This window comes from Manacus vitellinus, unplaced genomic scaffold (assembly GCF_001715985.3).
Source record: "Manacus vitellinus isolate BGI_N305 unplaced genomic scaffold, ASM171598v3 scaffold_3_pilon, whole genome shotgun sequence".
Lineage (NCBI taxonomy): Eukaryota > Metazoa > Chordata > Aves > Passeriformes > Pipridae > Manacus > Manacus vitellinus.
The window spans coordinates 35,278,639-35,306,464 of record NW_021940535.1 but is presented as its reverse complement, the minus strand read 5'-3'; the positions used below and the strand labels follow the sequence as shown (position 1 = coordinate 35,306,464).

The following is a 27,826-nucleotide window of genomic DNA, read 5'->3' as shown; positions in this document are numbered from 1 at the left end:
TTCGAAAGAATAAGTTTCAGAACCTTAAAAGCCTTCAGGCTCCTTAGACTGATAATTTACCTGGGTTAGATTTTCCAGATTTTTCCTATGCATCTGAGGATTATAGTTTATTCACCTAACTCCAGCTACAGAAAGGGCCTGTCCTACACTGCTTTAGAGTGTGATCTGTGAATAGCTGCATGAGAAAAGTTGTACTCTGATGGGCTCCACAATTGGTTCCTGAACTAAATGACCCCAGAAGAATTTAATGTTTCTGATTTCTGGGTGCCAGAAATGTAGAATGCTGAATTCATATTGTCAATACCTTTGTGTAGTAACAGCATTTGATTTTTTTAAGGATTAATTTTTAAATGTTGCACTCAAATGTACATTCTGACTCTAATCTGCAACTAGCAATTCCACCTGTGTTATAAATAGCAACCACAAAATAGTTAGCATGGAGCTTCTTGCTTGGGATCTAAATATTTGATCTATTTTTAACATTTTGTGGAATGAATTAAGTAGTTTTATAAACCAGTGCTTGCTAGTGGTTTATACAGTATTATATATATATATATATATGTGTGTGTGTGTGTGTGTGTGTGTGTGTGTGACATATTCTCATCTTTAAGCCTGGGAGCCACTACTGTCTTCAGCAGAGCATATTAAAGCAGTGAAGCAGTGAAGAATCTGAACAAACTTTAAGCTGTCTATGTCACTAAGTATCCAGAGTAGGCTTATGAGACACTGATTTTATATGTGCAAAACAAGATCATTTAATCTTTTAACTCCCATTACAATAGTTTCAACCATAGCAAGGATAAGAAATGCTAATTATCTGATGACAAAACTGCCGTGGAAACCTGGAGTAAAATATTTTATGCTGTATTTCAAGCCTTTCACATGGCTTGAAATATACTCATATGTTTATTTCACACATATAACACACACAGACAAATGGTCTCAATTATTAGTTTATAGAAATGTTCTTTCCAGAAAACTTCACTGTCTAAATTCTTATTTATCTGTCTATCTGTCTGTCTATCTATCTATCTATCTATCTATCTATCTATCTATCTCTTTTCTCTTTCCTTTTGACCCATAAGATTCTTTAATACCTTCTTCTGATCTGGAACATTTCAGTAAATGGCATAATGGCTCTAAAGCTCATAGATTCTCACAGTTGCATGAACACATATGTCTGCTCTATACAGTTTCTGCATAAGTGGTGTCTTAGCAGATGGAAAAAAAAGACATTTATTGTTTTCTTACTTCTATTAGATTCTGCGTATTACTTTCCCATTCTTCCAACTGGAGGCAAGTCATGAGTGTAGCTCTGACTTCCTTCAAATCCATGATGGGCCTTCAGCATCAGTGCACATGCTGGGAAAATACTGTGGCTCCTCAGCTCCTGAAGAGCTTTTCAGTTCCCACAACTCTCTGTATTTTTGGTTCTACTCAAACCACACCATTATGGCTGGAGGTTTTACTGTTCATTGGGAATCTCAGAATCCTGGTAAGTTTGATGAAACATCAAGTAATTTGTCATCTTCATGGTTTTGGAGCAAAATCTTATTTCCTTTGATCAGGAGACAATAGGAATGGAGGAACAATATTTTACTAGGGAGTGAGGCTGAAATGTAGACATGTATGCCACTTCAAAATATTTGAAGTCCGTCTCTAGGCCTCTGCATGAATAGCTTTCTGCTGTTTTTTTTAAGGCTGTTTTACACCTCCTGTGAGGAATCCCCCAGAGAGCATGTGCTCCTGGAGATGCCAGTTCATCCGATCAGTTCTATTTTCTCATGGAAGTATCTAGTACTCTGAGCAAGCAAGCTAACTTTTTTTGCCATTGAAAATTTATAACAGGCTAAAGAGTTTGAAACATGCTTTTCAAGCATGATAGATTACTGGGACTTTGATTTTAAAGAATATGTGAACTTTTTGGTATGATTTGCTGTATATTTCTGCCTGAATTCTTGGTAATGCCACTTGGATGATTCCTCCAGGTGGTCTGGCAGTGCATTTCCAGAGATGAACTCCAAATCATCTAATGTAACATCAAGCTCACTTCAGTATTCTGTGTATTATCAAGAAACAAAATAGTGCATTGAGTTGTGGCTTGAAAGAACCATAGGGTACAAAAGGTACAGAAAATTCAGGGGAGGAACAGTTTCCTTATTTCTAGAAATATTTATTGAATTGAATGCTTTTAATATGATTTTTAGTGGTTGTTTTATTTTTCCTTCAATTGTCATTATTAGATAAATAATTATTAATCATCAAATTTGAGTACTGAACAGTGAAAGCAGATCTTTTGGGGGAAAAATAACACCCACAAAAAAAGTAAAAAGGAGAGTGGTATAGATGTGATTAAACTAGCTATTCTTTAGGTATAACACACAAGTTACCCCTCCCATTCCCAACTGATGCACTGAGATGGATGTTGTTTTATTACAGGTATATAAAACTCCCTTACCTGTAATCAACTCTTTTTTTTTTTTTTAATGAAAACAGCCTTGTGCTAGGATAAAAAATTGAGACTATTTACAAAGTGCAGAAATTCAGATCAATTTTGTAAATCCAACCCCAACTCAATGCTTTTAATCATTCTCTGAAAGATAATTTCATCATAACTGGGAAAGAATCTTTCTTTTACTGTACAAATCAGGAAATATTTAGAGTTCTGCTTTTAAAATTGTGTTGCAGAATTAATTGTAAAACTTAAGAAAAATATAACTTAATGGTTTGTTTGGCTCGATCTTGTTCTTTAATTTATTCTGGACCCTAACGTGGTATCTAGTTTTGACACTGCAGGACAATTCATCTTCTGATCTGACACACAGTGTTAAAGACTGTTCTTCCATGTTTCTTTCTGTTAGAATGTGGTGGTGAGCTGACAGGTACTTATGGCTCAATAAGCTCTCCAGGATATCCTGGTAACTATCCTGTAAACAGAGATTGTGTCTGGACCATCTCAACCAGTCCTGGCCTCCTCATCACATTTGCTTTTGGCACGCTAAGCCTAGAACACCATGAAAACTGCAGTTTTGACCATTTAGAGGTAAAGTGTAATTGTGAATTATGACATTTTATGTTTATGTTATTGCAAAACAAGATATTTCAAAACTTTCTGTATGTACAGAAAGGGGCTGTGTGAAAGTTTAATCCTGTGTTGAAATGCTCATTTGTATTTACATATTCCAGACATCCATGCACAGTCAGATACAGGCAGTATAACAGAAAGGGGTAGAAATCCTGCTCCACTGAAGTCAGTGAAGTCTTGTGAGTAGAAAGGATGGGATTCAGGCCAAATACCTGGCGGGAAGCTTTCACTTTCTTACAAAGTTCAGTCTCCAATTTTCTTGTCAAATGTCAACCCCCAGAGAATTCATCAGCCTAAGGGAAACTAATCAAGAAAGTGATCTAAGTTTGTTAGTTCCATATCATAGTATAGTCCATGACTTGATATGTGAGCTTAGGACTTTCTGTCAAGTGCGATGTAATGTTCACAGAATTCACCAATAGCTATTCATGGAAATGAGAAGCTGTTTCGGAATAGCAAGTCCTGTTCAATGCAGAGCATGATTTCTAGAAAAGAGTTCAAGAGCAGATATCCTGATACTTTCTTTCCCTTTCACAAAACCCTTGATGCATCATCACAGCTATGCTGGTGGATGTGTTTCTTGGTTCCTGTGTGTTTGGAGGAAACTTCTTGTGAGCTTTCCCTCCACCTACCATCTACAATATCTCCCGGGGCCTCGAAGATAACTTAAGGAGTGTTGATACTGTTCACAGTTGGCACACATCTAATGATCCTAACTGCTGATCTGTCATTCCATCTAGATTCGAGATGGTCTTCTTTCGCAAGACCCTGTCCTTGGTAAATACTGTAGCACTCAATCTCCACCCCCACTCAGAACCACTGGTCCCTATGCATGGATTCACTTTCACTCTGATGACTCGGTTACTGATAAAGGCTTCCACATTCTCTATACAACATCTCCTGGTAAGTAAAATTCAGCATTGAAGGTTGGTCTGTGACATTCTCAAGATAGAGCCAACGACACATGAATGGATGTAATTAACACTTGCTCTTTAATAATATAGTAATTCTCTTTGATTTGCAGCTGTTGTACAGAAGCAGCCTGAAAAACAGTTACTGTACTTGTGAATATCTCAATTGATTATTTTTTTTCTTAATGTAGCAGATCCAAGTTGTGGAGGAAATTACACAGAGAGTGAAGGGGTTATCACATCCCCTTTCTGGCCTAACCCTTATATCAGCAGCCGACAATGTATCTACATTATCCAACAGCCAGAGGATGAAAAAATATTCCTCAACTTCACCCATATGGAGCTGGAGAGTCATACTGGTTGTTCAGCAAACTATATAGAGGTGACTTCCCTTAATCAGTTGATATGAAAGTTTGATTACATGTGTGTACAAAACCACGCATAACTTCCATCCCAAGGGCTACTGCAGAAGTAGGTGTTAATCAAAGGACTAACTATAGAAATTTATTAGAGTCCAAAAGTCACAGGGGTTAAAAGAGCAGGCCTGTGCATTTGGAGTGAAGCAAAGATAAGAGAACGAGAAAATATGTCTAGTTTAACACTAATTCTTAATCAGCTGTATGTGATTAAGGTACATGCATGTCGAATGCAAGAAAAATAGCATTAATAGCCACAATGCAACAGTTTCTGGTGTCATGATGTTACACGGAAGACATTGTTCTGACACTGAAAGGAAACACACCATATAAATATTTATACCTACGTACATATATGTATGTCCATATCCAGGAAAATGGTTGAGTCACCATTCCTGGAGATGTTTAAAAAGATGTGTAGATGTAGCACGTAGGGAAATGATTTAGTAGTAGACTTGGCAGTCATGGGTTTATGGTTGGACTCAATGATTTAGAAGTCTTTTCCAACCTAAATGATTCTATATTCATATGTAAAGCCAAGAGTTTAGTGTTGCTATAACTGAAATCTTACAAGTCTAATTCAAGAATACTTATTAGTCTAAATTTAAGTATTATAAAAAAATAATCGTACAGTTAGAATGTTTCTATATGGCAAATGTAATAATAATACTATAGTAATGTCAATACTAACCGAGATCCACTTGAGATGGCTTTTATGTTTGCTTTTACTGCTAGCTTTCTCTTCAGTGGTCTGCAGCTTCATGTTACATGCAAGTTTATGACCATAGGGTGCCTTTTAAGTACAGAAGATACCACTTCTTCGTTTTCTTTGTTATCCCTAAACCCAGTTTTGCCCAGTTCCAAATCTGCATCCCCTAAGCTACCCATGGGGAAGGTGTGGCGTGGTGCTGCGCAGGCCAGCATATCCCAGGGACTGGGGCTCCTCACAGAGGCAGAGCCAGGGCCATCCCACTGCCCTGGCCAGGGAGCAGGGCAGCCCCAGGCCTTGGACACCTCCCAGGGGATGGGGATGGACTAAGGCCAGGCTAGGACATGGGCATACAGGAGAGCCTGGCTCAGCAGAGCCTGTGGCTGGACAGGGCAGGGTTGTGGGGAGCCAGAGACTGGCCCAGCTGTGGATTCACCAGGGCAGCCCTGCGGGGCTGACATGGGGTCCTGGGCTGTGGGCAAGGCTGGCCTAGGGGAGTCATGGTGTTGCCCTCAGGGCCTGACAAGCTCTGTATGTTGGTGGCCTCTGCCCCTTCTGTCACCCTGTCCCTGTTCTCCTCTGCACTGCACTCTGACTTGCCATGTCTCAAAGTATCTGCTGTCATACTCAGTGTGTATTTCTACATACAGTCACAAACACCTCATCCCACACGGGATGAGTGCTGGGTACCACTGTCTGTATACAAACAGCGGCAGTGCCATGCACAGATTAACAGAAGTAGAAAATACTAGGCACAGACGCTGATTAGTGAAGGTGCTGCTGCAGCTGAAGCAGGCGGGAGCCATCCCTGTGGCTCCAGCAGAGAGCAGGATCCAGTGCTGCTGGCCACGTGGTCCAGCGCAGGTTTGGTTTTGTGTTTAATCTCCTCTTGACCAGTGAGGAACAGGCCCCTGTGAGCTCCGTGCTGTTAGTCTATTTTTAAAAGATGTTATTGTGCTGACATCGTTGCCTTCCAGCCTCCTCTAATTCAAAGACCTTGGTTGGAATGAAGTGTAATTAGTTTCTGAAATGAGAGGGGAAGTGTGTTTAATGAAAACAGACAGCTTTTGTTTGTTTGGCCTGGTACTCCTCCTGCCTAATTGCTGGCAGAACAGCAGCTAAATTCACAGCAGCCAGAGAAACAAAAACCATTTCTGTTGATCGCCATCGGTTTGTATTAGTTCAGCAAGGCATTTACCTCGCTGTTTGCTGATCAGTCACAAACTGTTCAGTTTCCCTCTTCTTCTGCCCTCCTCGTCTTCCTGCCTTCCTACTCAGCCCAGAGCAGAGAAACAGGACCGACATTTTCTGGCTGGGACAGTCAGTACAACCAAAGTGCTATGCTCTGTTATCAAGGCCTGGTTTTTCACATATGCTTTTGTAAAGTAGTGTCTCACTGGGTTTTATAGTGAAGTTTAGCTAGGGAGATAGATAGCTTTTGGGTGTTTAAGTTACTTTGTAAGTCACTCTCCAGCAATTCTTTTGTCATGTTGAAAAGGTGCAGATTATTCCCATCACTGGTGAAACCAGGAAACCTGTAGAATTTTCACAAGGCAGCTCACAGGCACTTGCTCAAGGAGGGATGTTTAGTGTCTTACTAAGGAAGGAACAGGCTGGGACCAGATGTCTGCAATAAGAAAACAGAGACAATAAAACTTATTTAGGAAAGGCTGTAATATGGTGCAGAAGTAAGGTGTTAACCAAGACTGCTCCTTTTCCATGCTATCCTTCTAACTGGCAATAGGAGACATTACTCACATGGTTTAGAGAAGCTGTTATTTTTATCACTACTCACCAGGTTATATAAACCAAAAATGTAAGGAAAATCAGCTCGAGAAAAATATTTAAACTCCTGTGAATTATAGTTCTGGAAGCTTTCACTGCTGTCCAAAGATTTTCTAAATATTCCAGCGCAAATTCTCATCTTAGCTGCTCTGCTGTAAACCCAGAATAATTCTGTCACGTTAAAGTCAAATTCCAGAGAAATTAAAAATATCTGTTAGTCAGAACACGATCTCACCAGCTTGAGGCTGCCAAAGCTGGGCAAGCGGGCTAGCCACTGTCTGCTCACCAGGACTCCAGTAAGTGTTCCTTGCCTTCTCTCCCAGCCCATGGATGAATACAGCTGAGGAATAAAGAATTGATGATGAGAGGGGATCTGAAAGCTGCTTTGCTAGTGGTTTCACTGGAATGATTTTTTCACTGGAATGACAGCATATGGATGCATTAAAAGCAGTTCCATCTACATGAGCTGCTCCCACTTTTATAGGAGAAAAGAGCTGTTTTGTTTACTGGAGAATCTTTGGGAGAAAAATTGCATTTATTGCTTGGGCAAAGAGCAGAGGACCTGTCTTTTGAACCTCATCTATTGGAATGAGACAGGCACCTTAGAGATATCCCAGTGCTCTACCTGGTCCCCTGTTTGTACTAATGGACTATGGATTCAGGGTCTGAAGTTTTGAAGTGCAAACACCTCTTTCCCTTCTAGTCCCCTTGATAATCAGAATTTATATTCAACTTCAGGGAAAACATATAAGATACATTTCTCCTATGATTAGCAAATTAATTGAGGTGAGTAGAGTGGCAGTGCAGAAGGTAAAAGCTGGATCCCTGATACAGCTTCATTGTCATTATCATGCACTGAACCCTTCAGATAAAGTAATGGAAAGACATCAGTGTATCTTCTTACTTTAGGGACTTAGAGTTGCATCTCCTGTTTGTGACCTGTCTGGCTGCAATGATGTATGGGTGTGATGGAACAGATGCTTTTTCTGGAGGAATGCCATCAAAAAATCACTAGAAACTTCATGGCCAGAACAAGAAAATCACAGATACTTTTTTTTTCTCCAGCAGATCTTAGTGCTGGAAAAAATTTCATAGCTATCATTGGTGAGCACCTTGCCTGTCTCTTTCATACTAAAGATGTCACTTTTGGAAACATAGGCCCAAATTGTGGTTCATAGAGAAGATCTGTTTCATCCTAATGCCCTGTGACAGCAGCATGTGTATGTCTTATGTGCTGATCATATGATCCTTCCTTTGAGCTCTCTTAAGTCCTGTGCATGTGCCAACTACTGTGATGGCTCTTTGACCCTCTTATAAATACATAAAATAGTTACTCCTTTTGTTTTTTAGCAGCTCTTGTGAGATTATAGTTTTATTTGGATATCAGATCCCAATGCTTGTATTAGCTAACATTTTTCTTTTTTCTTTTCCATGACTAGGTTCGAGATGGTGACAGTGAGACATCTTCTCTTATTAGCAAATTCTGTCATAGTACACTCATGTCTCCCATCACTTCTACCAGCAACAGCCTCTGGATCAAATTCAAGTCTGATGCTTCTGTGCAAAGAGCTAGCTTCAGAGCCGTTTATCAAGTTGGTAAGAGGAACTAGTGACTTTCACAGTGAACTGATCTGTAATTTGGACACTTTCCATCATTTCTGTGCTATATTATTCATATAATAGGTTTAAGATAAACTTCAAAAGAAAAGAAGTAAAAAAAAACCAGAGTCAATTTATTTATTTAAGATGACATCTGCATTAGGTCTCTTGTAGACAGTCCTAGCGTGCTTGGAAGTGGGTGCCTCATTGCTTCTGTTAATAATGAATTAGTTAGTGCTAACATACTGAAGATGATATAGCTACAACTCTGCCTAAACCTTTCTACGTACATTTTTCTTGTCTTTTACTTCTTAATCCCCAACAAACCTGTCTGTGTCTGTGAAACAAGTGAGTCAAATCCTTTAGTTTTCATGGGCACATTCAGTGTCTTCTGTATATGCATGTTTCTGCTATACTCATACTAATATGTTCTTTTAAATATGTTCCTTATGGTACTTACGTGATTTGTAGTAGCTGCTGTAAGAAAATAGGGGTTTAGGGCTGGGTTTTTTCTAATTTCATAGTGATATTTGATAGACATCACATGATACATCCCCTGAAACCATTCATCACAAGTACTGATTCTTGGTGTCTTTTGGCAGTCTGTGGAGGTTCCTTGTCTGGAGCAGGCACAATCCATTCACCTTACTATCCCAGGGTGTCCCCTCACCCAAAGATCTGTGAGTGGATCATCTCCCAGCCAGCTGGTCAAGTGGTGATTCTTAACTTTATCGACTTTGACATTCGAAATGCAACCACTTGTGACTCAGACTACGTTGAGGTAAAGAATAATACACATATACTATGAATAGTAGATACATAATCTGTGTGTTCCTTCTCATACTCATCTCTACCAAAGCAGAACTGCTTGACAGGCAAGCACTCCTTGCAGCAGTCACAAAAGCTTTTCCAGCTTCATAACGGAATCCCAAAGCTTTTCTTGGTTCTCCAAAGATGTTGTGACCATATTGATAATCAGAGATAAGTATTATGTGTCTTTAAACAGATAGGCCTGATTTGGGAGGTTTATGTGCCAGTTACTATTGAGGGTGTGAGATCTCTTCTTTTCTCTGACATGCCTCTCTGATGGGCATAAGGTTGAATTGTATGTGCCTGTAGTAGAAAACACACTGAAGAAAGGGTAGGGTTGACTTACTAAGAATCTCTTGTAGAGTTCTTATGGATTAACTTATGCTTAATACTTGAATCTAATACAAATTTCTAAGGGATATTTTGAATACACTTTTTTTCAGGTCAGAGATGGCAACAGTGGAGACTCTCCTGTTTTGGAGAAATACTGTGGTACTGCTGTACCATCTACAGTGCAATCCACAGGGAACAACCTCTATATCAAATTCAGAGCTTCCTCTCTCACCAACCTTGGCTTCAGAGCTGAGTACTGGCCATTAGATACAGGCAAGGATTGTTTTGTTGTTTTCTGTATAGAGTGTTGGGACTTGTCAAATTTTCCTGTACACTGAAAACAGTCGGACATCAAGTTTTATGATGGTGTAACGGGAGATAAATTCTGAATCAGTCACTATGTAGTATGGATCAAGGGGAAAAAAATGTGACATTTCAGAAGAAAAGTAACCAATTTTATAAGTGCCTAACTTTTTTTATAAATGTATCATTTAACCTGATGTTTTAAATCTCTGCAGTATGTGGAGAGACTCTCACTGGACCATCGGGAACCATTACAAGTCCTGGTCATCCAGATGTCTACCCACATGGTATTAACTGTACCTGGATTATCAGTGTTCAACCCGGCTACCTTATCCGCCTGACATTTACTTCATTTAACTTGGAGTTTGATTATGGCTGCAGAAGGGATTATCTTGAAATATATGACAATAGCACCGTGCAAAAATTGGGAAGGTGAATATGTCCATTAGCCTACAAACCTGAATTGCTTTGGAGTGATCACCGTTCTGTAGATCTTGACATTCCATTTGCTTCCTCAGGTTTTGTGTATAGATTATTTTCTCTTAATTACAGAAATAATAGAAGCAATTTCTCTGCTAGGATAGTAAAGGCAGCCTGCTTTCTTTGACCATGGAATGAGAAGCACATTTTATAAATATTATACAAGGAGAAACTAAGTTGTGCCAAAAGGATAGCTTTCTTAAGGACGGGTTTCAATAGTGACATTTTCCAGCTCCATTAACATCTTGATTTATGGAAAATAAATTCAAAAACATTAATATATCTGTACTCAGAAATGGCATGATTTTAAACACTTGAAGAAGTGAAAGAAAGATTACCTAAAGGACTGTGCATTTGAATCTTGGCAAAAACTAAACCAAAATCTGCATTTTGTAGGGTTTAGTTTTCACTTTCTCCTGGATATGTGATTTTATCTTAAGGGAGAATCATTTCTTTTATTCCTCTTCTCCAGTTGGTGTATACACAGCATTTTCTTGTTACCCTCAAATTCAAGAACATCTGAATTACTTAGGAACAGTATCCAGCTGCAGCCACAGGCTGTAAAATAGTTGGCTGACATGACAGTATTTTGGAAAATAAGGAGCAAATGACTCTCCTAATGGTGAGCATTTTGCAACCTTAGTCTTTGGCCAGCCACTCTGACTCCTACAAAGAACAGAGTATGTTGTAGGTACAGCATAGTGTAATTCCAATAAGAATTTGACAACTTGATGAACAGTTTCTTCTCTGACTTTGCCACACCTTAGATTTGTACCCTTATACATGTAGTGTGCTATTTAGGCCCATGATACAGGATATATAGCTGGGATCTGTATCACTCAAAGGAGAGAACTGTGTGTGTGTAGCTGTTCAAACTTCTCAGAAAAGCTGAATCCTCTTCCAGAAATACAGATGCTTTATAAAGTATTGCCATTCAACTTGGGGTATCTTTTTGCTGCAGGTACTGTGGAAGATCAGTGCCACCATCTCTCACTAGTGGTGGCAACATGATGATGTTGTACTTTGTGACAGATCACAGAATGGCATCTGAGGGCTTCTCAGCTAATTATGTCTCCCTGAATGCATCAAAAGGTAATATGTCAGTCTGTTCATTATGCAAATTAAATGTATTCAGCTGTCAACGGTAAATAGCCACTACAAGAAACAGAAACTTTGTTTTTTGTGTTAACTGAAGACTGCCTGGTGCCTCTTCTACCCCTTCTTATTCATCCTGCTTTATTCAAAAGCTTCCTCCCTAGGAAAGCAGAAAGCAATTTCTGTAAGCAACACTGCTCCTTTCTTTAAAAAGGCAGTAAAAGCTGACATGGCAGAACTGCATGAATTATTTAGGAAAAGTATTTTCTGAATTTGCTTTGCTTTGTCCACTCTAAGCTGAGTATGTGTGATCTAGGAAACATAGTGATGATGGACAATTCACTTGAATGGGAGACTCTCAGGTGCCATAAAAAATTAATTTAGTCCCTATAAGGTTCAATATTGAGGATGGTTAGAGAAAGGCCATATAGGATAGAATCTGATAAAGCAGAAAAATAACCTAAAAGCACAAGTGGTTTTTTTTCATTACAACAGAGTGCAGCATTTCTGTCTCCACAGGAGTTCAAGTCTGTTATGCCTTAAATATCTTCTTTAAGTATCTTCTTCTAAGGGGCCAAGACATGCATCAGCGTGGTAAACAAAGAATGGCTGTTCATTCTCTTGGTTCTCTTCTCTTTTGGAGAACAGGAGGAATTTCTTCACAGAAAGGGTGGGTAAGCATTGGAATGGACTACCTCGGGATTTGGTGGAGTCACCATCCCTGAAGGTGTTCAGGAAATGACTGGATGTGGCACTCAGTGCTATGGGAAATAGAGGGGCAGGTTCTGCCTAGCAGAATTAAACCACAGAAGAGGCAGAGTGGGACAAGGGAAAAAAAGTAAAAATGAGAATACAGTTTTAGCTAGGATGTTCATGTATCTATCAATAACCAGTTTCTATATGGTTTGCACGTGTGAGTGCAGAATATGAGGGATTTATTAGATGAATACCAGAAATTCATGGTACTCATCTATGCAGTCATAAGTTACCACTGGCTGCTCATTGTTTGCTCTCAGTTCCTTCAATAATTCTATTTTTCCTAAACCCTGAATTTATTCAACCTGTTTAAAATCAGCAAAATTTCCAATTCCCACATTTTAAAAATAACTGCTTTCTTGGAAAATGTTAGATATTATTTCATCTTTTAGCCTGTGTGTAGGCCAGACCAGCACAGATATTGCCATTGGGGTTTTATTCAGTACCAGATAACTTACAAATCCAAGTAATCCACTTTCTCATCTGCCTTCATTTGTATTTGAGTTATCTGTCATGAAAACCAAAAAGATACTACAAACAATTAAGATTTAATGAGAATTGTTTCAAAAGGGAAATTTCTATTTGCTAGAAAAAAATAGGCAAAAAACCAAATTCTACTTTTAAAAATCTTTCCAAGAAAACTCTGTAGTTTGAAATCCAAATTCTTACTAATGAGAAATTGTGAAATTATCATCCTTATAAAGTCTGTTATAAACATGTGTTTGCATCTGTTAACTGTAACTTCTGTAAATATAATTGTTGCTTGTTAATGTGGTATTTTTACCTTTTACTTTACCTCAGATTACTATTTCATGGGTGGATTTGATTCTTCCTAGATGTTCATATAGCAACTTGTCTCACAGTTCACCAAGATCAAAATATTCCTTACTCGACATTTATCTGTATTTTTGTCTTTGTATAACCATATCTGTTTCTCTGGTTCTGTTATTTCAGTGCTGTCCAGCTTCACAGCTCTGCCTCCTCTCTTCTCTATATCCCCTCCTTAACCACCACCATGGTGACTGACTTTTCTCATCTTTCATCCAAAGCACTGGTATATGTGTCATGTCAGGTTCAAACTGCATCACCACTGTCCTTGGAATGTATTTCAAACTGTGCCTTAAAAATGCATGGGTTCTTTCTCTTCAATGCTTCTAAACAACTACAAACTATATAATATATTTATATGAAATTAGCACTATGTAATATCTGAATCCAAACTCTACACAACACAACTGACTTTCTTTTCCCACCCTGAACACTTATCTTTACTTATCTTTACTTATCTTTACTTTTCTTCATCTAAATTGGGCTAACTCCCATTTTTTTTTCACTCTGACCTAGAATGATGATCTCTACAATAAATGCTTTGTAATTTCATCCACTATAGTTTGTATAAATACAGCAAAGCAGGAGATAGGTATTGAAATGGAGACTAGTAAAGTTACAGAGAGGTTGAAACTATCATCTGTTTTCTTTACACAGATTTGTTTCTTTTGGTCTCAGAACAAGCATAGCAGTACTATAATGTTTTCATGTATACCAGACTGCTAAAATTAATTTTTTATTTAAGAATAAAGTGTTTCAAAGTTTCTATGGGCTGAGAGAAGGCAAACACATGTATGTATGTGGACTTTGCTGTGAGAAGCAACTCCCCACTTCCCTGCAATCATATCAAATTTAGTTTTCCCACTGTGAGATGTTTAGGCCTGATATTCATGTCATGTATATCCAGTTACACTAAGGTAGCAAATTACTGAACATAATCATATTTGAGAGATTTACCAAAACTATGATTTTTTTTTTCTTTACATCTGCTGACTATTTTCATTTTTTCTTCTAAGGAAAATATGGTTCTAATAATGTTTCTTGTGCAATAAGAATCCTTCATATTTTTAAGTTATGTTTTCATAACCAGCTAGACTGTAACCAATATCAGAACTTGTCAAAGATGTTCTGGTTCACATTACACATTTCAATAGTCTTTTGCCTGGAGTTATTTTAGAGAATGAGCTATTGAAAACATGGACAAGATTATCCTTCTCCCTTCCCCCAAATAAATATTTAAAAAAAAAAAAAAGGATAAGTAGGGGTGACATTTCTTTTGATGTAAAACAAAACTAATTTTCTTCTCCAGGCATTTTGGCAAACAATTAGCATGGTTTATCTGTGATATATTAATTACTTGAAAAGTAGCCTGAAAAGAATGGCAAAGCTATATTTCCTGCCAAAGTATTTGAATGCCATGAGATACAGCCATGGCCATGGACCATAAAGTCCAAACAATTGTTTTAGCAGTCTGCCAGCTAGTAGCTGTGAATAGCTCATATGGCAGCAATACAGATGGAAATCCTTCAGTCAAACTTGCCCACTTCATACTCAGTTGTTTAAAATGTGTATTGCCCACTTAAACTAAATCTACCTTGGATGGTTAATTCTTGGTCATCTTTCTGTCTTCCAAAGGGGAAAGTCAGATGGAAAGCAAGGTAATATTTCAATTTATTTCCAAGAGTCCAGATCATTCATATAAATGAATGTCATGACAGCCATGAAAATGTTATGATAGATCATAGGATTTTCTTCTGCATGTCTTGGCTGACCACATCACAAAGAACCCATGTAAAATTACTGAAAAATCTCTGAAAGGGCTCAGTCTTTCCTGGAACTTTTGCTCATGGTCCTGATAGATCCAGGCCACAATTTTCCAACAGGAATAGCACTGAAATCAGTGTATGGGGTTTTTTGTCCTCAACTTCTTCTCAAATAAGTGGGAATTCATTTGTTTTACTTTGAATTAGGGGTTTGGCAGTGATTTTTTTTCTCCTTTTTTTCCTAATTTTTTTTATTTTCTAAAGATACTTAATGTCATTCTTTCTGCTTGGAAAAGTGAGCCTTAACAAGGTTTTTAGCAGATTGCCTTCCTGATACTTTTTATTCCTGGTCTGGCTTTGGTGAAAGATAATTGTCCTCATTATCATCCTGAATTGTGAATGATATTATTTATCAAGAGGGGTAAGCTGGTTTTAAATAGCTTCATGTATGGTTTATGTTAATTATAGTGACTGACTGGAGAAGTCAGTTTGAGAAGGATGGGGAGAAAGAAAAATATGTGAACTCAAGGACTTAAAAGTGTACCTGAAAGCATTGTATAGATTTGTGTGTCTTCATTGATAGCTGAGTACAAGTCAAGATCTTCATTCCCATCTTGCTGACTGAACCCAGTAATTATGTGGAGTATGATGCCTGGCTTTGCTCTTCAGTTGAACGAGCAAAGACAAGACTGGAAAGTAATGTCTGACAAATACATATGTGCAGAGATGTACAGGGCATGGTTGAACGAGGCTGACCTAAGACAGAAAACAAAGCCAAAGTTCTCCATGTGTCTTGGCCACTTGCTCAGCTCATCCTGACTCTCAGGAAAAAAGCTCAATTAGCTGGCATCTGGCAACTTGTTAGGCCACCGTAATTTGGTTATGTTTGATTAGGGTATTAGTCTGCCTATATGTGCCAATATACATGTATACAACTCTATAATTTGTGTATCTATGTGTAAATCAGCAGAAGACAGTTGGAGATTCTTTTTGAACAGTTCTACCCAGTGTTTCAAAGGAGTTTGGGTCTGAAACCCAATAAAGGACCTTTGTGTGCCTCCTTGGTAAAAAGTAAGCCTGTTCACATCTGTCAGCAGCAGTAACAGAAGGCCCTGAAGTGCAGAGGTGCTTTTCCATTGCCTTTGGAGAGGCATGTACTTCATGTGATAGTTTCTTCCTTTTTTTTCTAAACATGCATATTATTACATAAAGATCTAATTGTTAGGGATCCCAATTTTTCTTCAGCACAGAGAGTTTGAAAGAAAAATCTCATGTTACATAGAGCACTATAGCTTTATTTTTGATTAATTAAAATTGTGGCAACTGATGAATATCTCTTTATAGCAAAAACCACGGATATATTTTTCTGCATTATGCATGATTGCATGAGTGAGTGTTACAAAAGCTGGCATTTTTCTCTTCTATTGGCAATTACAGTGGGTTACTGCCATTTATGGCATTTTTTTCAGAAGAGCAAACACATTCAGTACCAAAATCAGAAAGCATATTGAATAGCTTTCAAAACCTCACACACACTGGCAAAGCAAGATGTGTGATTGTCCGCCACAATTGCCTCCTTCTGTTTTTCATGAGCTACAATAAGTGTCTTCCAACTAAACTGAATTAATATTTTTTTCCAGACATATAATAATCACACATAGTATTAGACTGCATTCTGAACTTTGGCAAAGGAGTCATAGAACATTTTTCCTGCTAACTTTGCTGAGTGTTCACTGAAGGAACTGCTCAAGCACCCCCCTTAAATGTTGTTAGTGAGGTGAGTATCAGCTCTCTGCTGAAAGTAGAACACTATAAATTAATCCAGTTACCAGAAGAGAGTTGTCTGTCAAAAAACATGGGTTCATTTAAACTTTTCTTAATCCCCATAGCAGCCAGCATACAGGCCATCTACACTTGGATTTATTTCTCTGTAGCCAGAAGTCTGACAGTCTGACATTTCTAAGGCAGTCACTTTTCTACCTTCTGCATTTATTCCCCCTTAGCTCATAAAGAATATTGTTATGTGAAGTGTTAAGCAGTGCACAGCATCCAGTTTAAAATGGCACACTTGGGATATAAGGTTCTGTATGGATTCCTCCTATGAAGGAAAAAAGTGAGGGAGGGAACCTGGAGAATTCTGTGGAAATTGTTATTGAAAGGGCTGATAGAAACATTTTGGCTTCTGTGTTCCTAATTTTACTGTAAGGGCCCTTACAGCACTAGTCACTGTTACTGATTATTAGTACTAGTTACTGATCTAGTACATGTTTTAATATTCTCCAGGCTGAAATCTAGTATTCCTGGTCTCAGCCCCTGAGTGAATTAGTAAGGGCAATGTTCCAACAGCTCTAATCATTAACTGTGCATGAGTCAGAGATTTACTCCTCCAAAAGCAGGAGGAAATAATTAGTTAAAAATAAGTAACCTTATAAATATACAGACATTTTCTTTTTAATTTTGTATTGCTTTTTGTATAATGTTCTGTTAGGAAAAACTTGGGTCACATTTCTAAGTCAGATTTCTAACCCAGCAGGCAGCATTCTCAAGAAATCATAAGACTTAAGGATCTGGAGTTTGATGATAAGTCCTACATATTATGAAACACCACAGAAGCTGGCAGGACAGCCAGGGTGTTATAAGGATTTATAAAGCAGCACAGGGTTTTTAAGGTGATCAGGACCAACCTGTTTGTTATATGTGTACGTTAGAGCATATCTGTGATGGACCACACAAATGACTAAAATTCTAGATAAAGACATTAGTAGATTGTGATTTTAGGTACACTGATGTATGAAACCTTTTTGACTTGTAAATACCAAAGTACAGCCTAATGGCAGAAAATTATTGACCTCTTTCTGTGTAATGTTTCTTTGTTCTCCTTGTGATGAATTAGGAACATGAGTCTGGTAGCTAGCTTTCGAGTATTTATCCCACAGAAAATGTTTTCAACAGAGGCCTTTCAGGTGACCAAGAGTACAGAAAAAAACACCATTAAAAAAGACACAATTAAAAGTGAAAATGTAGTAGTAGAATGGATAGAGAACAGACATGGAAATGACCAACCTTAAACAAAAAAAGGCCTGAACTGTGACTTCACCCCTTCCCCCTAAACTGTTACGCAATTGAAGAGTTAAGCGTAAGTATTACTGCACTGCAGCTGTGATATGTTAGAAAACAGATTTCAGAGATCTGTGGCAACCAGCTTAAATGAGTATACTTAATCATAATATTTTTCTTGCTCTTTCAGTTGTGCTTATGATTAGTCTAAACCTGCCTATTTGATAGGAACTATTTAAGAAATCTACTTCTTATACTTGCAATCTGTAGGACTCGAAATGGGGGAATGGAAGACCAGAGTGAATCTCCAGGGTCATCAAATACAGACCACAATTTTATGCCCCCCTCTTTTTTTTTTTTTTTTTCCAAGAGCTACATAATGTAAGCCCCTTCTTAAATTAATCAAACTGTATCTTAAAAACCTGTGGACTTTTTTCCTCCCTTCTACATCTGTTATGTTGGCTGCATAATTGCTCTAGAAACTCACTTCCTGATAGAAACTTTTTCCTAATTTCTGTGTATCCATATTCATAGACATTTTTTAGCTTCAGAGCTTGTACTGTCACTGAGAATGTGTTTTATTTTTCTTTTCTTCATGCTTGTTGATGTTTATCTGCACTTGCTAAGCTAGACAAGGTAAGCTCTTCTAATGTCTCTTGCCTACCAATCTAGTAATGTCCTGCTATCTCCACAATTGCTGTCTTGCTTGTTCATATTTGATTTTCCAGAACATCAGTGACCATGTTTATCCACATTTTTCTGGGTGAAATGTCACCATTACCTTGTGCATTGGCATCAAGATTCTGTTTTGCCTGAGAATACCTGACACAGTTCACATTTCTTCTTGCCGTTTTTGCAGCCACATCACAAGCTTTGCTCGTTGACTGTGATCAACTGATAGACAACAATTCTTCTTTCCAAAACAAGTCTTATGTATTATTATGTAGCAAATATTTTTATTCCTAGTCCTTATGTCCATGCTTTCAAAACAACTTCTTTTAAATTACTATTTAGGCTCTGACTCAGCATTAGTCCAAACTCTTTTCTTTTTTCCAGCTCATAATACCAAGGTGCTTCTACATTGCTCACAAAAATATTAGTGCAGTTGATTTCAGTATAGAACCTTAAGAGGAACTACTTTGTCCTGAAATTCTTAAGATTATATGGCTTTCCAACTGCTTATCACTTTTGGCCCCAAAAATGGAAAAAGAAATTTAGATATAAAATTCCATCTGCCAGGTTTGATCATGGGGAACAATGTAGCTTTTCCTCATAGCTAGAGACTAGATTCAGTTTCCACCACATCTTTTCAGAAATTCAGGAATCCTACCTTTTTTGTTCAGCAAAACATCCATCCCTTTTGGTTTCCTCTCTCTACTTACCTGGGTTTCGGAACAAAGCCAACTTAGGCAGCTGAAACTGCTCTTATGTTGCCTATTTATTACAGACACAGTGTTCTGGTAAAAGCCAAACAAATCAACTCAAATGTAAGAAATCCCATGAAACACCTGGATTCTGGTTTTAGTTTATAGTGTTGATGTTCAGCAGTAAGATGTGTCCAGGGACAGTTATAATACTCAGGATGTTTGCTCCTCTGTCTGTTGAAAATAGAAATTTCCTGTTAATTTAGAATACATGTTAAATTAATTCATCCTTGTTTCTTTTCTTTTTGAAGTTTGTTCACACAACTACAGTTCTGAAACTGGAGTGCTAACATCTCCCAACTATCCCAATAACTACCCTGTCCGGACTGAGTGTGTATACACCATCACAGTGGGAATGAACAGACAGATTGTGCTGAACTTCACCGACTTCATCTTGGAAGGGAATAAACGCTGTACAGAGGATTATGTAGAAATCAGGCAAGGCTAATTATTTCTCTTGTTCTTATTACTGATAACCATGTCAATTGTTCAAATCCACTTAGGCATGTTTGCAAGCTTTAGTTTTAACTCTACACCTATGGTGTCAATGTGGGAAAGGACTTAGCAGAGAACTTAAAAGGCTACCTTTTTCCTCCTCTCATCCTGCCCCATTGTCAGCTTTCCCATTTGATGAACTACAGTTCTGAGAGCAAATGGAGTATGTGAACTGTGTTTCCATGCACTGCATTTGGGTTGTTTTCCTTAGTGCAGAAACAAAGAGTTTTATTGCCTGTTTTGTGACGTATTCTCTATCGTATTTGAAAAGTCACGGTAGTCAAGTGAAGTCCCAGGTGACTGGAAAAGGGGAAACATTGTACCCATTTTTTAAAATGGTAGAAAAGAGGACCCTGGCAACTACCAACCTGTCAGCCTTACCCCTGTGCCTGGGAAGATCATGGAACAAATCCTACTAGAAGCTATGCTAAGGCACATGGAGGACAGGAAGATGAATTGAGACAGCTAGCATGTTTTCTATAAGGGCATTCTTAACCAACCTAGTGGCCTTCCATGATGGAGTGACTTCATCAATGGATGAGTGACGTGAGCCTCTGTGGTCTTCTGCAAAGCCTTTGACACCGTCCCCCACAACAGTCTTCTCTCTAAATTGGAGAGAAATGGATTTGATGGGTGGATGGTTCAGAAGATGAGGAATTGGTTGGATTGTCACATCCAGAGTGTAGTAGTCAATGGCTTGATGTGCAGATGGAGATTGCTGACAAGTGGTGTCCCTCAGGGTCTATACTGGGACCAGTGTTATTTAATATCTTAATTAATGATATAGATGAAGGGGGTGAGTGAACCCTCAGCAAATTTGCAGATGACAGTAGGCTGAGAGGTGCAGTTGACACACCTGAAGGATGGGATGCCATCCAGAGGAACCTGGACAAACTTGACAGTGGGCCCATGTGAACCTCATAACATTCAACAAGGCCAAGTGCAAGGTCTGTAACAAGATCCTGCTCCTGGGTTGGAGCAACTCCCAGTAGCAATACAGGCTGGGGAATGAATGGATCAAGAGAAGCTCTGCAAAGGACTTACAGGTGCTGGTGGATGAAAAATTGGACATGACCTGGCAATGTGCACTTGCAGCCCAAAGAGCCAACCATATCCTGGGCTGCATCAAAAGGAGAATAGCAAGGTCGGGGGAGGTGTTTCTGCCCCTCTACTCTGCTCTGGTGAGATCCCACATGGAATGCTGCATCCAGCTCTGGGGCCCCCAGCATAAGAAGGGCATGGACCTGTTGGAACAAGTCCACAGGAGAGCTATGGAGACAATCAGAGGGCTGGAGCACTCTAATATGAAGAAGGGCTGAGAGAGTTTGGGTTGTTCAGAAGTAATTTTTTACAACTGGGGTGGTGAAGCACTGGAACAGGGTGCCCAGAGAGTTGGTGGATGCCCCATTCCTGGAAACATTCAAGGTCAGGCTGGACAAGGCTCTGAGCAGGCTGATCTAGTTGAAGCTGTCCCTGCTTATTGCAGGCAGGGTAGTACAGATGACCTGTAAGGTCCCTTCCAACCCAAATTATTCTATGATTTATGATTCTATATTCTGTTGTATGTTTATAGTCTTTAGACAGCAGCTACTCTGGGATGTAACATGAGGAACATGTACATAATCTGCTATTTTTGACTACACTGGCATCACCATTAAATTTAGGACACTAGCCCAGTGCTTTCTAGGAAATTTTACAGGACAGAGACAAGCAGAAGAAATGCAGGAAGGTTACCTGTATACCTTCAATACAGCAGCACCAAGTACATGTCCTTTCTACCGTGTAGCTGGAGATGGGATTTTCACTTTGCAGTGTTGGTGCACCATTTTTGTCCTCATGAACCAGCTCTCTGGGTGAACCATGTCTGCAGAATGCTGGTGTGTTTTTTCACTCTGAGCATGCCATGAGTTTCCATTACCTCATTGAGCACCATGATAAAGCTGATTCTGAACATTATACCAGATATTCTGTATGAATTATTCCTTGGTAAGTAGTGCCTTATTTTTTAAAACCAAACAAAAGTTGATAACAAATACTGAAGTTGCAGTATTGAGATTCTGAATTCCAACTGAGTTAGCTGTCTGGTTTTTTTTCAGCTGTACATACAAACTGGAGAAAGCTATGAAAACCTGAAAAGCTTTTTCAATATTTTCTAAGTAAAGTGTTTTGTTTTTTAGTTTTTAAAACAACAATCTGAAATTGAATTTAATTTAACTTTATTTTAACAATTAACACTTTAATTTGGGGCAACTTGAATTGTAACAGGGGTGACCTTTTTTCACTTTTTCACCTTGAGAACTGAAAACATTAATTTATTGCATAAATCTACCTCTTTTTTCACCGTGAAGAGCTCAGCAGTATTAAACAGATTTTAAAATATGGCCAGAACATTCCTAAGTGCAGTTCAGCACATTGCTGCTGCCATAACTGGATTTCCAGAGTGTCTCATCAAACCTGATACCATTAAAAGGGGAAGCTAGATAAGTCTTAGGTGAAGTGTCACTTTGGTTTCTTGTCCTGAGATATCCTCTGATAAATTGCACTCAGTCAACTAAGAAAATTGTTCATCTGACCACAGCTGCAGAGGCTGAGATGCAAGTGAGGGGAGGTTCTGGCATAGTTCTTCAACTACCAGTAAAATGAGCAAGCAGTTTAACCTACGAGGATGACAAGAAAACAGTGGCAAGGTCTAAGTAGAAATTTCCCTCAGAAGCAGGTATAAATCTGTCAAAATGTAATTAAAAGTATCATTGTCACTTAAAAAGCATCATATCAAGATCACACCCATATATAGATATAAGTGTATTTATTATTGTCCTAATTACCTGTAGGGTGTTTGTAGTATGAAAATGTTTAAAGATAAGGTCAGAAAGCAATTGATAAACACGTTGTCACTGTCTTTTTTATTCCCATGAGAGATGTGCAGGAGGCAAAACAGAACATTAACTGTGCATCCTGATTACAGTATTAAAAAATATTACTAGAAGTATTACTTAATTTAAAAATAAGAAACTAAGTGGTTGTACAAACAATTTTGAAGACTAAGAAGATATTTCAAAATGCACATCATATCAGTAAAATGACTTCAGAAATGAATTCCTGTTTGTGTGGTAGCAAATAAACATGTTTTTTTTAATAAGTCAACTTATCTAGTTTTGCACCAGGCTAACCAGTGAGCAGTGAAACTGTTGTTTCAAATTAGAGGATTACCTTTGGTTGCACCTAGTAGAATACAGAGCAAGTCCTGCTCTCTGCAGCACCAACTCTACCTGAGACACTTCTGGAGCCTGTTATTGTGTTGACACCCTCTGGACAGGCTGCTCAGATGAGAGAGTGACATACCCAGCAAGCAGGTGGCTGTGGTAGGGCTTCTTACTGCAAGTAGCAGGAATCCTCTAGTATTTAGTACTGATATTGCTGTGGAAGATGAAGAGACAGGATTGGGCTTTCCCAGGCTCGAAAGAATCCCAGTATTTTGGATTTGTTAACATTTCCCATGGTCTCCCTCTTTGACCCAAGGTTTTTATTCTCTGTCATTCTAGAGATGGAGGCTATGAAACTTCTCCTCCTCTTGGAAAATACTGTGGTACAGACCTGCCTCCTGTTATAATCTCTCATGGTAACAAGCTGTGGATAAAGTTTGTAAGTGACGTATTTGGCACCAGAAAGGGATTTTCAGCAGAGTGGGATGGTACAGCAGCAGGTAAAATTACTGCAACAAGTACAGAACTATTTTACACATCTCATTTTTGATCCTTTGTGTTTAATTTCTCACCTTTTCCCCCACATCTTTTCTGCTTCCCATCTTCTAAAATCTGTCCTCTAATTATATAGCAACATATACGCACGTTGTTAACATAAAGGATCCAATTTTCTTGATCCTTGTGCTTTCTTTTTCACTACAGGGAAGGACATACTATTTATTTGATAAAATGTTGCATCAATTATCTCATATGTTTAGGAAAGTGGTAATCAAGAATTTAATTGAGAGGTTTCTATTTGAAGGTTAACTGCCTATCAGAAGCACTTTTCAAATTAGATAGTTAATATTTCTATGTGCTATGGGCACTCTTCTGCTTACAATGCTGATGGCTAGATGCAGATTTTTGGGGCATCACTGAAGATGTTCAGAGCATGTGAAGAAGATCAGTAGTGAGAATCTCACACATCATGTCTAGTTCTCTACTATTCTAGATGTTAAGTGTTGTTTTGGTTTCTTTGCCATTTTCAGGTTGTGGTGGGACTTTGATGGCAGCTTCTGGTATCTTCATGTCTCCCAACTACCCTATGCCATATTACCACAATTCAGAGTGCTACTGGTTCCTCAGAGGAAGCCGAGGAAGCCCATTTGAAATCCAGTTTGAGCAGTTCCATCTAGAGTATCACCCGAGGTGCACCTTCGATTACCTTGCGGTATGTACCACGTGATGCTTTGCTCTATAAGGGGGTATGATGAGCCCACAGGCAAGGGAAAACACATAGCCTTGGTTTTCAAGTGTTACTGGGTGAACAAACCCAGAATAGAAAAGCTCCTTGCTGATATGCTACCTTCATATCATGAGAGCTGTGAGAGGCAAGGCAGCGGTGTTTGTGTAGCTGCTGGTAAGAAAAGCATTTATGTCTAGATGGAAAGGCCACTGAAACAAGAATCTGTCTATATCTTTTAAATTTGCTGTGTTTTGAACAAAGGCTTTAGTATGCTTTCTTAGTAAATTACATGAAAAAAACCACAACTGTGTCAATAACCCTATTGTTAATTCCAAATTTCATATTTGAATTGTTGCATAAATTATTTTAATATTTTTAATAAAGTTGAAATGGAGTGAAGGTTTCCCCTCTTGGTGAGCAAGCCCCTCAAAACCCACCAGTATTCAGTTACTGGCTTTCTGATTTGCTTGTTTCTGAAATGCCTGTCAGGCTTCCTCTGCACAGGAATAGAATTTAACCTCTTGTATACCCAGTAACAATTCCCTAAGAAGACATTTCACAGTGGGAAATTACTTGGGTTTGTAATGCCATCAGCTTTATTCTATTTATTTTTTTAATTTTTTTTAGGTATATGATGGCAACAGCAGTAATGCTAGACAACTAGGTAAATTTTGTGGGAATCAGATACCAGAACTCATCCATTCCAGTGGAGACAGCGTGTATGTAAAACTAAGGACAGACAACAGTCTGCAAGGTGGAGGTTTCTTAGCCAAATACAAACAGGGTAAGTAAGTAAAAAAAGATGAGAACAAGTTTCAACAGTTCATATTGTTCATGAAACTTCTTGCAGCCCACGATCTTACCTATTCATGAGCAGAGGACAATGTGTACAGCATACTACTGACCCAGATTCTCTAGTCTGCTACAGTTATAGAACAGAGAGCTAAAAATTATCTGCCCATCTCCTTATGATGGAATTCATCTCCTCCTTAAGAGAAAGCTGGTGAGGTGTCTCTACTTTTATTACCTGCACCAGTGGCACTTACCACTCCAGATTTACTCAGAATAACAAGTGCTGGAAGTCCATAACAGGGTAGATTGGACTGTTCTTTCTCTTCTGCTCATCCAGTCTCTTGACTTTAAACAGAGAAGGCAGATACAGCAAGCTTCTCTGATTTTCTAGCTTCTTGTGAGGCACGATGCTTAAGGATAATTGAGTTCCTGTCAGCCATCCTGCATCATTGTAGGTGCTGGGGATAAGTTAGCCTACCTGGAACACTTAAAAAGGTTTCATTTTTTATATATTGTGGTAAGGGTCATACTTTTCTTGCAAACACTTTTTTGTAAAGTAGTTCTACCCCAGAAATATTAGAATAATCACATTTGGAGAAAAAATCCAAGAAGACACATGACAAAGTTATTTTATTCACAGTCTTAATCTTGAATATAGTCCCAGTATTTAATTTTCTCCTCATAAACTTTATACTTTTTATATGGTTAAATGCACATTGGAAGATACATAACTTCACTGCATACAAAATGATTTGCAAGCATCTTTGTGCACCCTAAATATGACATGCCCAAGTGATAGGGATTGCTGTAGGTTTACAGACATTTAGTTGGACAGTAGTAAATGGATTACAAATAAACCAAAGCTATTCATCCTCACATGACACATACAATAACTAGAAGAGTGGGGAAGCTTTGGCTCCCTAATTCCTTACAGATATCACAGTCATCTACCATGTACTTTTCAGACTGCAATGTCAAGAAGATATATTAGAAGAGGTTTCCCCTCCCTTTCATTAATTAAACAGAAAGAGCACTTTCAAAGCACTCAGATGAAGAACCTGAGCTATCAGATAATGTGATTTACATTCATATTTAATTCCTGAAGATGAATCAGAGAAGGCTTTTAATGGCAATGGCTTGCCCAAAAGCTAAAATTATGTAGGTGGTATGGTGTAAAATAAGGATGCCAGATACATTTACATGTACGTGAAAGAAGTGTAATGATGAATTGAAAAACATTGCAAAGGAAAACATGGTATCAAGTTAACATTCAAAGGCACCTTTGTGCTTGATATGTTTCTAATAAGATCTTGGTGGCAGGGGGTAGCAAATTTTACCCATCTTGCATTCTTCAAAATCCATTTTGTGCTCTTCATTCTGTCCTTTCAAACAGTTGTTGCTTCAGTGTAGCTTTGCAGACAAGCTCCTCTTCACCTGACCCTGACCTTCAGCTGTATCCCAAGCATTTCAAAGTACTAAAAACACAGACCTTGCTGCTCTTTATATGTTTGGAAAGAATAAAAATGTGCAGGAGGTAGGTGTGCTATCCTTGATGACAGACAATAGAACAGTTATGCAAGTGAATTTCAGCCATTTCTGCTGTTCAAACACTGCAGATTTGCTGTACAAAGCAAAGAACCTGTCCCACTCCCCTCCTGCTGCCAACTTCTCTGTGCATTACACTGCTCTGCTCCTGATACACATCATATGCTGCTTCCAGACAAGGGAGTGCCCACACTGATGTTTTCTGTCTTTGGGGAAAGGTGGATACAGGAAAATGAGACTCACTGACCTGATGCCATAATTGTAATTTCCTTCTTTATCTAGTTTAGTTTATTTTTATTTTCTTGACACTTCAAGGAAGGTCTTATTATTTCAGGTGAGTGTCCAGTTCCTATGCTAGGATTCTATTAGATGTCTCACAAGAAAAATCATGGCTCCTTTTTTAAAAAAATTCACAATAGCTTCCTGTTCCTAGAGCCAGAAAGCCCAATACTCGTAGTGTACTTTCCATTTGTTGTTTAAGCCAGGTTTATAATTTTTTCCTAGTTTGCTGAAATAACCCACTTCAATCTATTAGTTCATCTTTGTTAAGCACCCTCCCCAAATTGTTTCAAATGACAGGGCAAATTTCTGCCATTATCTATCAGAATGTGTTTCAGGAATAACCAGAATTAAAGAAAACTGCCAGAAGTATATGTAATGTATATACTGATGAGGCTGCAAGTTTCAGAAAAGAAGGTCATAATAGAGCCGAAGGATTCAAGTCTGGATTTTGCTTGAAACATAAATACGTTCTTCAACAGGTCACAATTCTCTTTCTATATGACTTCTCTAATCTGAATAAAATTATTTCTCACCTTGTAATACTATCAGTAACTTCAATTTGTAGTTTTTTGAGTTATTAGATCACTGCACAAATATGATCTGTTATCACTTCTTTTTCAGTTTGCCATGAAGTACTGACTGTTAATCGTAGCCATGGCATATTGGAAAGTTTAAATTATCCAAATAATTACCCATTAAATGAGCACTGTAGCTGGACTGTCCAAACTACCACGGGGAACACTCTCAACTATAGCTTCACGGCCTTTGATTTAGAAGATGGATTGGACTGTGATCGTGACTTCTTGAAGGTAAGTAGAAACAAGAAAAATCAGGTCTCCACCAATAAAGGAAAATAATAAGGATGCAGAAGAGCAAGGGGAAATTTATTGTATCTAAATTTAACTGCTGAAGCTCAAGTGTTAAATCCAA

General features: G+C 38.4%; 1 protein-coding gene across 1 annotated transcript in view; it reads left to right on the top strand.

Annotated features, from left to right (window-relative positions):
• CUBN (cubilin) overlaps window positions 1-27,826 on the top strand; it is a 143,453-nt gene that overhangs the window by 15,867 nt on the left and 99,760 nt on the right. Inside the window, exons 14-27 of the mRNA XM_018075753.2 lie at window positions 1,261-1,495; window positions 2,862-3,043; window positions 3,826-3,988; window positions 4,188-4,378; window positions 8,346-8,502; window positions 9,108-9,286; window positions 9,759-9,921; window positions 10,167-10,383; window positions 11,393-11,523; window positions 19,606-19,792; window positions 23,392-23,552; window positions 24,081-24,262; window positions 24,905-25,061; window positions 27,518-27,705. Of these exons, the coding sequence (XP_017931242.2) occupies window positions 1,261-1,495; window positions 2,862-3,043; window positions 3,826-3,988; window positions 4,188-4,378; window positions 8,346-8,502; window positions 9,108-9,286; window positions 9,759-9,921; window positions 10,167-10,383; window positions 11,393-11,523; window positions 19,606-19,792; window positions 23,392-23,552; window positions 24,081-24,262; window positions 24,905-25,061; window positions 27,518-27,705 (2,493 nt within the window). The remainder of the gene's footprint in view (window positions 1-1,260; window positions 1,496-2,861; window positions 3,044-3,825; window positions 3,989-4,187; window positions 4,379-8,345; window positions 8,503-9,107; window positions 9,287-9,758; window positions 9,922-10,166; window positions 10,384-11,392; window positions 11,524-19,605; window positions 19,793-23,391; window positions 23,553-24,080; window positions 24,263-24,904; window positions 25,062-27,517; window positions 27,706-27,826) is intronic.